Here is a 15,431-nt window from a genome sequence, read left to right as displayed (position 1 = left end):
AGAGAGAGAGAGAGAGAGAGAGAGAGAGAGAGAGAGAGAGAGAGAGAGAGAGAGAGACAGAGAGAGAGAGAGAGAGAGAGAGAGAGAGAGAGAGAGAGAGAGAGAGAGAGAGAGAGAGAGAGAGAGAGAGAGAGAGAGAGAGAGAGAGAGAGAGAGAGAGAGAGAGAGAGAGAGAGAGAGAGAGAGAGAGAGAGAGAGAGAGAGAGAGAGAGAGAGAGAGAGAGAGAGAGAGAGAGAGAGAGAGAGAGAGAGAGAGAGAGAGAGAGAGAGAGAGAGAGAGAGAGAGAGAGAGAGAGAGAGAGAGAGAGAGAGAGAGAGAGAGAGAGAGAGAGAGAGAGAGAGAGAGAGAGAGACAGAGAGAGAGAGAGAGAGAGAGAGAGAGAGAGAGAGAGAGAGAGAGAGAGAGAGAGAGAGAGAGAGAGAGAGAGAGAGAGAGAGAGAGAGAGAGAGAGAGAGAGAGAGAGAGAGAGAGAGAGAGAGAGAGAGAGAGAGAGAGAGAGAGAGAGAGAGAGAGAGAGAGAGAGAGAGAGAGAGAGAGAGAGAGAGAGAGAGAGAGAGAGAGAGAGAGAGAGAGAGAGAGAGAGAGAGAGAGAGAGAGAGAGAGAGAGAGAGAGACAGAGAGAGAGAGAGAGAGAGAGAGAGAGAGAGAGAGAGAGAGAGAGAGAGAGAGAGAGAGAGAGAGAGAGAGAGAGAGAGAGAGAGAGAGAGAGAGAGAGAGAGAGAGAGAGAGAGAGAGAGAGAGAGAGAGAGAGAGAGAGAGAGAGAGAGAGAGAGAGAGAGAGAGAGAGAGAGAGAGAGAGAGAGAGAGAGAGAGACAGAGAGAGAGAGAGAGAGAGAGAGAGAGAGAGAGAGAGAGAGAGAGAGAGAGAGAGAGAGAGAGAGAGAGAGAGAGAGAGAGAGAGAGAGAGAGAGAGAGAGAGAGAGAGAGAGAGAGAGAGAGAGAGAGAGAGAGAGAGAGAGAGAGAGAGAGAGAGAGAGAGAGAGAGAGAGAGAGAGAGAGAGAGAGAGAGAGAGAGAGAGAGAGAGAGAGAGAGAGAGAGAGAGAGAGAGAGAGAGAGAGAGAGAGAGAGAGAGAGAGAGAGAGAGAGAGAGAGAGAGAGAGAGAGAGAGAGAGAGAGAGAGAGAGAGAGAGAGAGAGAGAGAGAGAGAGAGAGACAGAGAGAGAGAGAGAGAGAGAGAGAGAGAGAGAGAGAGAGAGAGAGAGAGAGAGAGAGAGAGAGAGAGAGAGAGAGAGAGAGAGAGAGAGAGAGAGAGAGAGAGAGAGAGAGAGAGAGAGAGAGAGAGAGAGAGAGAGAGAGACAGAGAGAGAGAGAGAGAGAGAGAGAGAGAGAGAGAGAGAGAGAGAGAGAGAGAGAGAGAGAGAGAGAGAGAGAGAGAGAGAGAGAGAGAGAGAGAGAGAGAGAGAGAGAGAGAGAGAGAGAGAGAGAGAGAGAGAGAGAGAGAGAGAGAGAGAGAGAGAGAGAGAGAGAGAGAGAGAGAGAGAGAGAGAGAGAGAGAGAGAGAGAGAGAGAGAGAGAGAGAGAGAGAGAGAGAGAGAGAGAGAGAGAGAGAGAGAGAGAGAGAGAGAGAGAGAGAGAGAGAGAGAGAGAGAGAGAGAGAGAGAGAGAGAGAGAGAGAGAGAGAGAGAGAGAGAGAGAGAGAGAGAGAGAGAGAGAGAGAGAGAGAGAGAGAGAGAGAGAGAGAGAGAGAGAGAGAGAGAGAGAGAGAGAGAGAGAGAGAGAGAGAGAGAGAGAGAGAGAGAGAGAGAGAGAGAGAGAGAGAGAGAGAGAGAGAGAGAGAGAGAGAGAGAGAGAGAGAGAGAGAGAGAGAGAGAGAGGCAGAGAGAGAGAGAGAGAGAGAGAGAGAGAGAGAGAGAGAGAGAGAGAGAGAGAGAGAGAGAGAGAGAGAGAGAGAGAGAGAGAGAGAGAGAGAGAGAGAGAGAGAGAGAGAGAGAGAGAGAGAGAGAGAGAGAGAGAGAGAGAGAGAGAGAGAGAGCGAGAGAGAGTGAGAGAGACAGAGAGAGAGAGAGAGAGAGAGAGAGAGAGAGAGAGAGAGAGAGAGAGAGAGAGAGAGAGAGAGAGAGAGAGAGAGAGAGACAGAGAGAGAGAGAGAGAGAGAGAGAGAGAGAGAGAGAGAGAGAGAGAGAGAGCGAGAGAGGGAGAGAGGGAGCGAGAGAGAGAGAGAGAGAGAGAGAGAGAGAGAGAGAGAGAGAGAGAGAGAGAGAGAGAGAGAGAGAGAGAGAGAGAGAGAGAGAGAGAGAGAGAGAGAGAGAGAGAGAGAGAGAGAGAGAGAGAGAGAGAGAGAGAGAGAGAGAGAGAGAGAGAGAGAGAGAGAGAGAGAGAGAGAGAGAGAGAGAGAGAGAGAGAGAGAGAGAGAGAGAGAGAGGGGCAGAGAGAGAGAGAGAGAGAGAGAGAGAGAGAGAGAGAGAGAGAGAGAGAGAGAGAGAGAGAGAGAGAGAGAGAGAGAGAGAGAGGGGCAGAGAGAGAGAGAGAGAGAGAGAGAGAGAGAGAGAGAGAGACAGAGACAGAGAGAGAGAGAGAGGGAGAGAGAGAGAGAGAGAGAGGAGCAATTTCACGACAGTTATTCATAATTATTGTGTTCTGTCATCAAGCTGGCAAGCTTGGACCGCAGAGCCACACTCTGTCATCGAGCAGGCAAGCTTGGACAAAATTAAGTTTATAAACTATAATAACATAATTAATAAGTTGAATAGTAAGTTGATAACTTAAAAAAAAAAAATTTGATGCTGGGAGAACGCACTCGCAAAGAGGAAGAAGAGGAGGCCCAGGAGCATCAAGAACGAAATAAAAGAGCTGTTTGTGAGTGTCGTCTGGAGTGAACGTTCTGAGAGCGCTTACAGAGGAGTAAGATGCACACAATGCTGAGTGGAGCATTAAAAATCGGAGTGGCGATTGGGAAAGCAGACGAGCACACTCGAAGCTGACAATTTTTTTGTGTGTGTGAGTACCAAACCGTTTGTGCCGGTACTCATTGTAGAATCTCATTTTTAAAATCGTGTTTTAAACCCCTGAATATAAAAGTTTTTTTGTCCATCTTTCTCCACCAATAAGAAGCAAGCTTTCATCAGTTACCATGGCATTTTGAATTGTAGGAAAGCTCATGATTCGTCCTTTGGTTTGACGTCAGTTTTAACTCATTTACATACACGTCTCGGCCACGATGGTCGCTCCACGACCTTTTTGGGTTAACCCTTTCATTCTGAAAAGTTAATTACATTGCTGTCCTGTATTTGCAGGTCTTCTGAAAACTTAACCTCCTCCATTAAATCGTTCTTGGGCAGGAAAAACATCGCCACGGAAACGACGTCACGCAATCTCCGGGCGTTCCTTCACACTGGAGTTTTTGTTCCCTTTTTGAAAATTCTTCCTGGTGATCTTTTCTCTGTGGTTGAAGATGTGTTTTGCCCCAGGTGCCAAGTACTCCAGGTGTGCCCCTGCCCTCCCCCAATCCCTCAAAAGCAATCCCACCTGGAAATGTGATTTAAAGCAAAGGCGATGTACAGGATGGTCGGAATGGCGACCGCAATCATGTGAAAGATCCAGAATCGAACATGTGAGAGTGGAGCGTACAGGTCGTAGCACACGTTCGTACAGCCCGGCTGTCTGGTGTTGCACATGAATTGTCCTTGTTCGTCGTAGTAGATCGACTCGCCAGCCACACTTGTGAGCACGACGCGAAGCACCAGGAATGCCAGGAACCAGAGCTTCCCCAGGTACGTCGAGTGGCGTTCGATGTCCTGCAGGAGGCTGGTGATGTATCCCCAGGACATCCCGAAGAGTCAACGGAGGAAGATCTCTGCAAACACCATCGAGGGAGCAATTTCATCCGATTCATGAACATCATCACCAGAAGCCAAAGATAAACTAATTAATTAAAGATAATTATTGTAATAATAAAGATAAAAAGCCATTTCTGTCTCATGTATGGAAGTGAAGATGGAGTACTTGTTGGTTAAAAAAAATTATAATTAAAACACGACATATTGAAGTGACACAAATGAAGATGAAGAAATATAAATCTCATATCTTGTGTGGAAAAAACAACAACAACAACATTCAAAATCCGTTTCCGGTCACAGAGAGAGAGAGAGAGAGAGAGGAGCCAACGAACCTTGTTCAAGAGATTTGACCTTTGAGGTGGAATTTTCGGGACATGAACGGAACAACATGTGGAGAAACAAGTGTTGCGAACGAGCACATCGCCGGCAACGACTTACACAATGGCGCTGAATGAAGAACGTGCGCCTGAAGAATGTAGTGCTGCAAAAAACACCCCGCCTTGTATCCCTCCGCTAAGCACTATTTCTCACCGGACGGGAATGCGGCGCTCACGTGGTTTGTACGTCACGTGATGTTTATGTAAATACGTACGTGGCGTTCGATCCGAGGTCACCTGTCGGGAAATCTGTTTTCTGTTTCATTGAGCAGTTTTCGCTCCTCATGCAGACCGAGAGACCTGCAGTCCACGTGCGGGGGTATCACACCGGTCATCTCGTGACGAGTCCATTGGCTGTGTGACGTCATGGGAATTCCCTCACCGAAGGATTCCCCACACAGTTCCACTTCACCTCCGATCACGTGGACCGTCGTCAATCGATCTGTGATTTCCACGTCTTGGTGATGATGTGATTATATCGTTTGTGTTGTTGTTGGGTACGCACCCTGTTCCTGCTGGTTACATCGTTTTTCTGGAAGCGCGATTGTGCCGCTGATGCAGTGCCCCCCTGTTACCGGCAGGCTGGTACTCATTTTTGCCGACCTCGGAAGGATGACAGGCTAAGTCAACCCACTTGGTGTTGTTTCAACGGCCGGCAGGGGCTCAAACTCAGGATCCTAAGATCTTAATTAATTTATATATTCCTTTCCCCTTAAAAAAATTAACAATCATAATGTGGTTTATCGTAATGTGGTTTATCGTAATGTGGTTTGTCATAATGTGGTTTGTCATAATGTGGTTTATCATAATGTGGTTCATCATAATGTGGTTTATCATAATGTGGTTTATCATAATGTAGTTTATCATAATGTGGTTTATCATAATGTGGTTTATCATAATATGGTTTATCGTGATGTGGGTTATCATAATGTGGTTTATCTTAATGTGGTTTATCATAATATGGTTTATCATAATGTGGTTTATCGTAATGTGGTTTATGATAATGTGGTTTATCGTAATGTGGTTTATGATAATGTGGTTTATCGTATGAAGTTCAGCACTTTTCACACTCATCTACTCCTGTACCTCTTGCGTTCTGGCGAGGGAAGGGTATTCCAACATGGCGGCGGCTTTCCCCCGGAAGTGCATGCTGCAGGTTCGCACCAGTTTTATACAGCATACAACTCAGGAGGTGAGATGCATTCTGATATCTGCATATTATCTCACTGATCTGTATCCGTGGATTTTACTTTCTTTTTTAATTAATTTATCCATTCTCCCCCTAAAAAAACCCAACAGAAACAAACAAAAAAACACCTTTCAAAAACAATGTGAAAACATAGAGGGATGAAATTTGTCCTTGTCACAAACCCGATGTGTCCACCAAATTTTGTCCGAATCCGTCCACAACTTTTTGAGATATCCTGCGATGTATCTTTCTCTCCCTGTCCCTCAATGGTGAAAAAACACAAGTTATCCCACTTGGTCCGCATCGATCTTCTGAAGAAGAAGAATCCTCGATAGTTTTATTTAATTTATTTTTTTTGTTTTATTTTGAACAACAAAAGATTAAAGCCCCACGAAGTCATAAGTGTGAAACCACGTGAATGTATCACATTAAAATGTATATAAACGACACAGTTACATAACATTTTAAATCGATCATGTTTTTCATGAATTTAATTGTTTGAAGAAGAAGAAGAGTGCGTGTGTTCTCCATTTTGAACTGGCGGTACGTTCGTCGTTCGCATGCTTTCCACGTGACGTCATCGTGCTTTGATGGAACGATATTCCTTTGATTGAGGAGACGATTAACAAAATGTTTTCTTTTTGCTTTGACATGTTTGCCATGTGTCAATGTCGCGAATTATTTAATTAAAATTTAATAAAGCGAGAGGCCTTGATCTTCACTCATGCATTTCATGTTTGGGTTTATGGCCAAACATGTTCATATATATATATATATATATAATCTGTGACTGTATATATATATATATATACAGTATATATATATACACATATACAGTATTTATTTATAATCTGTGACTGTATATGCAGATATTTTATTTGTCGCTTGTGTTGTTTTGTTATCTGTGTATATTTCGCAATTATTGGTAATACCAAGTGATGTTGCCAAATTTCCTGCTTTTCCCGCCAAAAATAAAAACAGGAACCAATCGCGAACCTGACACCAGCAAACTGGGCTCAAACCGGCACTTGGTTCAGATTTAAACTCAATCATTTTTATGAGCAACGTTATTTTATCTTCTCCGAATTATTTTTCCCCACAACGGTTCATGTCCGTGAAATTGGTTCACGTCTCACGAGCGCCGGCCAGAGTGACCACGATATTCGTTATGTCTGTGTGTCTGTCTGTCTGTCTGTCTGTCCAGAGCATAACTCCGTGGACTCCGATCCGATCTTGATAAAACTTGGTTATGTGTTCGATATCAATGTCTCCTTGTGTTTTCCTGGATGAGGGTGTGGCCACGCCCATTGTGGGCGGAGCCACGCCCCAAAAATAGCCATTTTTAGGGGGGTAGTCGGATTAAAAATCTATCTTCTCCTTGGGAATTCACTGAATGGAGTGGGTTCTTCGGTATTTGAATCGCAAAAATGAATTATCTAAAACTTGTCGTTGTCCGATTTTTAATTTTCTTCCCAAGTTCAAGGTCACAAGGTCAAAAACTGAGAAAATTGCGAATTTTGACATAAAAATCATACGGCCGCCCAAACTTTGAGAGCTCGGATGACAATATTTTTTATGCATAATCTTGAGGTCATTCCCCACCTAAATAAAAGTCTTCAAACCATTTTTCTCTATCTCGAACACCTTGCCCGTGGCGCCCCCTTCAAGTTTGTTTTTACGCCGATTTCATCAAAGTATGGACAATGCGATGAGTGCGAAGTGCCATATAGCCAATATGACGTTATATTGTTCCTGGAATGTTCCAGAGGAAGTTTTGCACCAAAGGTCATAATCCTTGACCTTTGACCTTTAAAGGTCACAAAGGTCAAATTTTCAAAGTTGTGGGAATCGAACCGGGTTTTCAATCTTCTTCGACGAACTAACTCCAATAAGCTATAGCACGTATCCTGTTTCCTTATTTTAATGTCCACAGTATTGTTTTGTGACCTTTAAAGGTTATGCAAAGGTGAAATTTTCAAAGTTGTGGGAATCGAACTGGGTTTTCGACCTTCTTCGACGAACTAACTCCAATAAGCTATAGCACATATCCTGTTTTCTTATTTTAATGTCCACAACATTGTTTTGTGACCTTTAAAGGTTATGCAAAGGTCAAATTTTGAAAGTTGTTGCACGAAACCGGGTTTTCGACATTTTGCAGCTAATAACCTGTCACCCGTACCACATCATGTTGATCATTTTTATAACTTGGTCAAAAATTATCACATTGTCTCATCCTTGACTTCTAAAACAATCTACATCGTCAAATACCGCTCATGAACCATTGTCGTCTTCAGACTTGTTAGTTTGTATTTCAGTTTAAACAAGTTCCACCCTGGCTCTCAGGTCGTCCCTCTTGATACCGTGGAAAACGAGGCCGTCGAGATCATTGGGATCTCGTGTAACGAGGCTCTCGGTGTGGAGGTGCGAAGCTCTGACCTCTCTGGATCGTGCTGCCTCGTTTTTGCTCTTGTACCCTCTGGTCCTCCCCAGGTTTCTGGAGGGTCCACACAGTCTGCCAGAGTAACCCTCTCTTCTCGTAAACTCCTAAAATCCAGGCTCACTGTTCACCTCTTGGCTTGACCTCCACCACCGAAGGGAAATGGAGGTGATGTTTTCACCCCTGTCTGTCTGTCTGTAAGCACGATATCTCCAAAAGTAGTGGACGGATTCGGACGAAATTTGGTGGACACGTTGGGTGTGTGGCAAGGAAGAATTGATTCAATATTGATGAAGATCCTGATCTGGATACGAGAATTATTTAATTTTAAAAGTGATTCTTCACCGTTTAGAGCAGTGTTTCTCAACCGGGGTTCCGCAAGAGGTCGCTCGGGGTTCCGTGAGAAACACTAATAAATAGGCCAATGTATTTTTGAGTAGTTTTTGTTTGATTTAATATTCGTAATTTTACTATACGCGTACGGCAGATTGTTGGAAACTCCTTGGTGATTATCATAGAGGCTTCAGCCTCTTATATTATTTACAATTATAACAACCATAGGGAATGTATTTAACGATGTCTGTATGGCGCCAGTGTGAAACCGCCCTCACTGGTTCGTGGACGTCCTGTACGCGGCGGATTCGTGTCTCATTGAGTGACTGACTCAAGTACGGGACACATGCACGGTGTCCATCTATCTATCTTCTCTGTGCTTCTTTGCGCGAAGTCTCTCTCTCTCTCTCTCTCTCTCTCTCTCTCTCTCTCTCTCTCTCTCTCTCTCTCTCTCTCTCTCTCTCTCTCTCTCTCTCTCTCTCTCTCTCTCTCTCTCTCTCTCTCTCTCTCTCTCTCTCTCTCTCTCTCTCTCTCTCTCTCTCTCTCTCTCTCTCTCTCTCTCTCTCTCTCTCTCTCTCTCTCTCTCTCTCTCTCTCTCTCTCTCTCTCTCTCTCTCTCTCTCTCTCTCTCTCTCTCTATCTCCAGGTTAGTTCTTCTGTTTACCTTAATTACTTCAGCTTTATTTGTTTAAGTTTTGTTGATCAAGTTAGATGAGGTGTTTTTTTTTATTTAAAAAAGTTTTTTTTTTGTGAATTAAAACCTCGGTGTGAGGTCTCATAAACGAGCAGTATGTTTTTTTTTTCATTGCCAATAAATTTGACAAAAAGGTGGTCATTTTTCCTGAAACCAGGTATTCGAAAAAAAAATATATTTACCACGTGAACTACGATAAAAATATAAAAGAGCGAGATATTAATAATGGTATATAATAATTTTTATGCAGGGGTTCCCTGAGACATGAAAACTCTTTCAAGGGTTCCACAAAGGTAAAAAGGTTGAGAAACGCTGGTTTAGAGATTGGGCCAAAAACTAATACAGTACATAGCACAAGATCTCAAAAATGTATTGGGCCCGATATGTTCTCGTGGATCAGGTATTGCGTGGCGGAGGTATGCGCTCTACCGAGTACCCTTCTACTTTAATAATGTAATTGGGAACACGGGGTGAGAGTACAAATGCAAGTAAACAACAATCGCAATGAACACCCTTTAACACTCACCGATATGTGCCGACGGACCAAACAAACGAAGGGGATCCTTAATTAACGATCTATCTTAAGGCATCAGTCATTCTACAGGAGATAGACAATGGAGAGTGACCGACAGGACAGAAAATACTCCTGCTGTGCCCGGCGGGACACAGCTGGACCCTTGACGAAGCACCAGCAGGCCAAGATCAAATCCGCACCGCAGTCCGATCCCGACACGGGAAGTGTGGGCGTGGCTTGCTGTGTGGGCGTGGCTTGCTGTGTGGGTGTGGCTTGTTGTGTGGGTGTGGCTTGTTGTGTGGGCGTGGCTTGCTGTGTGGGCGTGGCTTGCTGTGTGGGCGTGGCGGAGACAGCAGCAGTGAAGGGAGTCCCAGTTCAGGGATAAATCGTGCGGTGACTCTCACACAGCTCACACAGCGAGGTTCGTGGCCTCTCCGCCATTCTTATGCCTCCCCAGCTAAAGGCCGGAAACATTATGCTTTGGGTTGTCTGTACAGCTGTCCATGCATCTGTGCGTGTGTCCGTAATTGTTTAACCAAACTTGGCTCCAGTATGGACTGTAATACAAAGATGAACTGATTAGATTTGGGGTTCCAACAGGTCAAAGGTCATGTCCCCTTTTCAAAATCATTTTCCAGACCATGTATCGAGCTAAAAGCATCTGATGTCTCTCCACCTATCTTCTTCTCTGTCGCTCTCTCTCTCTCTAATGTGACCTTCAATTTTTCATGTGACCTTAAATTGAGATGAAACGTAACAGTCGCTTTGACATATAATGCAGGTGAAGCATATCGATCAACATATTTACATCAAATGTATTTCCTAATTAATAAATTGAATAAACATGTCAGATTGGGAAGAAGGGACACAAGATCCGTGGGACTTACGTGGCTTTTACTCTTTATCTGTGATGAACTGACCCACGTGTGCACATACACAAAGTATGTATGCAGATGTGACAGTCATTGCATTAGCACAAATCATCAGCGGGATCATCACTCGGTTCAATAAATATCTGGAATAGCACTCGGTAGAGCGCATACCTCCGCCAGGCTGAACAGTTTAGGCTTTGTATCCCACCGACGGGCCCGATCTGGATTCGGATGTGTGAACTAAAATTTAATCGCCTCGTTATTGTCACCAACCAAACTCATCCACTTGTTTTGTCATAACTCGTCCACAACTTTTTGAGATCTTGTGCTATTTATCGATTTTTGGCCCCATCTCTCGACGGTGAAGAATCAGTTTAAAACTTAAATAATTATCCTTTCCGGATTCGAATCTTCACCGAAATCGAACCGATTCTTCCTCGTCACACACTCGCCGTGTCCGCCAAGCTTCGACCGAATTCGTCCACAACTTCTCGAGACATCCTGCTCGCAGGCAGACGAACGGGGGGGGGGGTGGAAGCATGAGGTGGTGGAAGTAAATATAACATCTCGGATAATGATTGTATTATACCTCGTATAATGACACATTGTTCACGTGTCACCGAATAACTGTCAGCATGCATGAACCCCCGTACCACACCAGCTCGTGCTGCCGAGGTGTTGAGGATTCCACTGTTCGAGCCGATTCGTCTGCACGGCTGTTTGACCATGGACCCTCCTTTCGAACAATTTTCTCTGTGGTCTTCGAAAAATAATTTTGTGCTGCGTTTGGCACCAACAAACATGTAAGCTGCCTTTCATCGCATTCCACGTTTCGATGAGCTTTCATCGGTTTTGCATTGACAAAAAGCGAACACGTTACAACACAACTGAGTGAACATGTTCCCAACACCAGGGAGTCCCTTTCTCTTTCAAATCGAGTTCAGTTTTCTGGACTGAACATCATATGTTCTTCAGCTGTTGTGTAGTAATCCTTTCTCATTTTCTCCCTCACTTCTAACAGCTTTGGAGGAAATGACCGAGTTGAGAAAATCCATCCATCGGCCTCCAAGCAACATTGTAAGTATCATTGTCATACCCGTTACTTGAAGACAGTGATCCTTCCTTTGTCATACATCCAACCTGTCCACCAAGTTTCGTCCGTATCCGTCCAGAACTTTGTGAGATATTATTCTCACACACAAACGAATGGGGATTAAAACGTGACCCTCGTCCGTCTTCGGTGGTGGAGGTAAAAATCCTTGGCGATGGAACCTCCTCAAGAAGGAAAAAGGAAATCCCGCACAAGCTCTTGAGGATGTTTTCGAGCCCCTCTTCCTGGGATTGAGAAAGAATGAGCAGAAGTAGGAGCTTGATGTCATGGTTCCCATGGTAACGTTTGTTATTCTATTGCCGATGGAGACGTGCCTTCAAATTTTAAGAATCCCAGTTTTAAGGCCCAAAAACATTGTTCACTTACCACGTTGACGCGTCACATTGTGATGCATTTGTTTCAAGTCAGCAGAAGTTGTTCAGATTGTTCGAGCAACCTGATCCAGAACTGAAGGCCAGTCGACCAAAAAAATCACACACAGGCAGCAACTCTGGACCCAGGAACACATGAGTTAACAAGGTTCACAATACAAAACAAGGACATTGTAGAAGATATTTACAGTTTATCAGACAAAATGTCAGTGAGAAATACAGGATGTCGAGTAAGAAGTTGATTTCTCCCATCCTAAAAAAGAGGATGGCCAGCAAAGGTAAAGATGGATAATGGAGAAAGTTTTTCACCAGAGAACCCAAACTTCGCTGATCATGCAGCTCTACACAGCAGAACTTAATCACCTGAAGGAATATGTCATCGTGTTTCATTCAAAGGAAAGCAAGGTCGACGAGCTGCATGATGAGCTGAAACGGCCAGCCACAAAGTTTCTTAACAACTCCATCAAGCTTGAGGTTTTGAAGGGGCTGAAACCAAAGAAACTGGCTCACCTGCAAGGATCAGACATCAGCAATCATATTCCCTGGAGAAGTATCTTCACCGGAAGTCAGACAGGCTATGGCGAGGACAAGAGAGTCTCAACATTCATGGAGAAAACGAAGGAGACTAACATCCGACGCAGCATCTCTTTGTTGTCAAAGATGCCAATCAACAACAAGCTACTCAAAGCCATGTCAGCCCTTGATCCTATCGTGAGGCAGCATGGGATGACACAGCACTACCTGAAGAAACTACCGCCATTGGTCACCAACCATTCTGATGAAGCACGAGGAGATGGAGGACGATGATACGGATGTCTGAGGATGGTGCATCGTTGACAGGTTGCCTGGACCACTTGTCTGCCAAGATGAAACGCTGGACCTGTGGTGGGCTTCAGTCAGGGAAGGTGGGATATCACAGGTGTTGTTAAAGCCATACTCTCCTGTTTGCATGGCCACGTGGTGGTGAGTACGTTCAACGTCATGGGGAACATTTTGGATGATTCATGCTCAAACAGGAGAGAGACAAACAGTGCTGTGCAGACAGTAAAGTACAAGATATTTAATGTGTAAGTTCATGACATCTGATGTATTGTGTAAAGGCATGGGCATGACATCTGTGGGATGTATCGAAACAGAACAGAAGGAACAGTAAAAGAAGGGAAACACCAACATCTGTGTTGAGAGACAAAATCGAAGGAGACTTGGGTATGTACGGGATGTGGGTAAGGATGAGGGGAAGGACAAGATGGATACAGAAGCAAACTTTCAGAAAGGAAAAGCTGGAAACTTATAAATAGGTGGGGTCGGGAGGGGGGTTAATAGGGAAGAGGTGGGCTATTGGTGGGGGGGGGAGCATTGGTTCTTGAGGAGGTCGATAGGAGGCTTTGTCAGATGGTCCTTTTGGAGAGAGATCGTGAGAATGTGATATTTATCAGGATTGAAAGACATATTCCAAGTGTTTGACCATGTTGTGAGTCTGTCAAGGTCGGAAGAGGGTGAAGAGGCTGTTTCGCCAATCTGGAGGAAGATGGCGTCACGGCAAAGGTTGGAGTCATCAGCAATTAAATTAACGGATTTGTTTTTCCGTCACATTTCCGAAATTCCACAAACAGGTTCTCATTAACAAGGGAGATTTATTACAATAAACAATGGGGTTGGGAAGGAGAAGATCACTCTGTGTCTAATCAAATGATTTATAAATAAATACTCAACGTGCCCTTGGAACCTCCGCGGAACTTTTTAACAATGCATGACTCATTCACACGATGGGGGTTACGGGGGGAGATGGACAGAGCGAGCAGACAAGACAGAGAGAGGGACAAAACCTCGTCACCGCACGATGTCTGCACGCACGGGGTAAGTCTCAGCTGGGTTCACCGAACTGCCCGCACGTGTCCCTCCTACCGCATTCGCCACACAGCACCAAACCGCGCAGATCCGGCAGGAGTCACCACGCCACAGGCAGCAACCACGACGCAGCAGGCACAACCACAAAACCAGATCAGATACGACGACAGCACCCACGAGGAACTCCCTCGCAAGAACAGATTCGCAAAGGTACCAGAGGGGAACACCTGGAGGACGAACACCCCAAACACATCACATGCGTTTCATGGTCCTTGAGTGTGGCGGACGTCAATGTATGGGCCTGTCTGGGCCCTGGCTCATGTCACTCGGTTCAACCCATGATCACGCTCGGGGACCGTACTGATTGGCTGTAACTCAGAAAAAGGAACCGTACGAGGACTGATTCCATCATGGGACAACTCGAGGATGGAGGCGGGGTGGTGGAGGCGCGGCTGGCCAGTGCTGGCCATCGTCGAAAACTTGAACAAGCAAATTAGGGAATGCTAAGATGTAAAGAGTGAAGTTGGAATATGTCGAAGGTCACGTGATATTCGGTTTTCCTCATTCAGATGAAACTAAAGATCAAGTGATAAAAATAAATAAATATATTATTCCATGTAATCGTTGAGAGCAATCTGTTTAATTTTGATTCATCTTCTGCAGACCTTCCAACGACCATTACAGACCAGCATGATGAAAGCAATAAGTTGATTCATCTGCAAGTGGAACAACAAAAGGTAATACGTTCACGTTCACCTGCACATTATCTTAAATGTGTTTTCACTCTCAAGGTACACAAACACTTCACCTACTGACGGGTTTTAACCTATAAATGTGGGGATCCCCTTTATATCAACTTTTCTGGAGGATGACTTGGTTCCTCTAAAGAACACAAGGGTCGGTTCTTTAGGCTTTCTTGAAGTATATCAGGGTAAAAGAACAGGTTAGGACCAGTGTGGGCCCATTGAGGAATAGTACCGGGAGGGTGATTGGTGATGAAGGTGAGATGGCAGGCTTATTAAACAGGTATTTTTCTTCAACTTTTGCACAAGAACAGTCAGGAGAATTGTCAATAGCTGAGAGTATCTATCGAGGAGGTGAGGAAGGGCTTTTACAGAAGATCCAGGTTGGAGTGGAAGTAAAGGAACAGCGAGGTAATCTAAGAGTAGATAAGGCTCCGGGTCCAGATAATATGCACCTGAGAGTCGTGATGGAGGTGCCTGAGCAGGTAAGCGACATGTTAACGGATATTTTCAATAGTTCACCGGAGTTAGGACAGGTACCGGTGGATTGGAGAGTAGGAAATGTAACACCATTATTAAATAAAGGATCCAGAGAAGAATTGGGAAACTATAGACCTGTTAGTTTGACTTCAGTTGTGGGGAAGGTGTTGGAGACATTAATTAAAGACCGGATGAGGAACCATTCAAAGAAATACAAACTAATGAAAGGTAGTCAGTATGGGTTTACCAAAGGTAGTTCATGTTTAACAAATATTTTAGAGTTCTATGAAGCAGTGTCTGGGTGGATGAGGGAAAGGCAGTGGATACAGTATATCTCGACTTGAAGAAGGCATTTGATAAGGTACCACATCGGAGGTTGTTAGCCATAGTGAGGGCTTGTGGAGTGGCTGGTCAGGTCGCTAACTGGATTGCAAACTGGCTTAGTGGTAGGAAGCAAAGAGTGGCTGTGAGTGGGAGGATGTAAGTAGTGGGGTACCTCAGGGATCAATACTCCGACCATAACTATTCATTATTTACATCAATGATTTGGATATTGGGGTAAAGAGTAAGCTTTCCAAATTTGCAGATGACACAAAGCTTGGAGGTAAGGTGGATAGCAGAGGAGGTGGTGACAAGATTCAGGAAAGTATTGATACTTGTATAGATTGGGCAAAAGATTGGCAGA

At 44.6% G+C, this 15,431-nt stretch overlaps 1 protein-coding gene across 7 annotated transcripts in view; it reads left to right on the top strand.

Annotated features, from left to right (window-relative positions):
- Nucleotides 1-15,431, top strand: part of LOC147008228 (uncharacterized) — a 50,649-nt gene that overhangs the window by 22,184 nt on the left and 13,034 nt on the right. For 3 of the 7 annotated variants that reach the window (XM_085865293.1, XM_085865287.1, XM_085865292.1), the window contains exon 8: nucleotides 14,187-14,260. In XM_085865293.1, the coding sequence (XP_085721419.1) occupies nucleotides 14,187-14,260 (74 nt within the window). Of the gene's footprint in view, nucleotides 1-4,253; nucleotides 4,339-4,369; nucleotides 4,617-5,100; nucleotides 5,348-10,854; nucleotides 10,997-11,214; nucleotides 11,271-13,160; nucleotides 13,221-14,186; nucleotides 14,261-15,431 lie in introns of those variants that run through there. The other 4 variants (XM_085865291.1, XM_085865290.1, XM_085865286.1 and 1 more) reach the window with 4 other exon arrangements.

This window comes from Eptatretus burgeri, chromosome 20 (assembly GCF_056783735.1).
Source record: "Eptatretus burgeri isolate ZD-2024b chromosome 20, Ebu_testis_v1, whole genome shotgun sequence".
NCBI classification, from domain to species: domain Eukaryota; kingdom Metazoa; phylum Chordata; class Myxini; order Myxiniformes; family Myxinidae; genus Eptatretus; species Eptatretus burgeri.
This window is presented reverse-complemented; position numbering and strand designations above follow the sequence as displayed.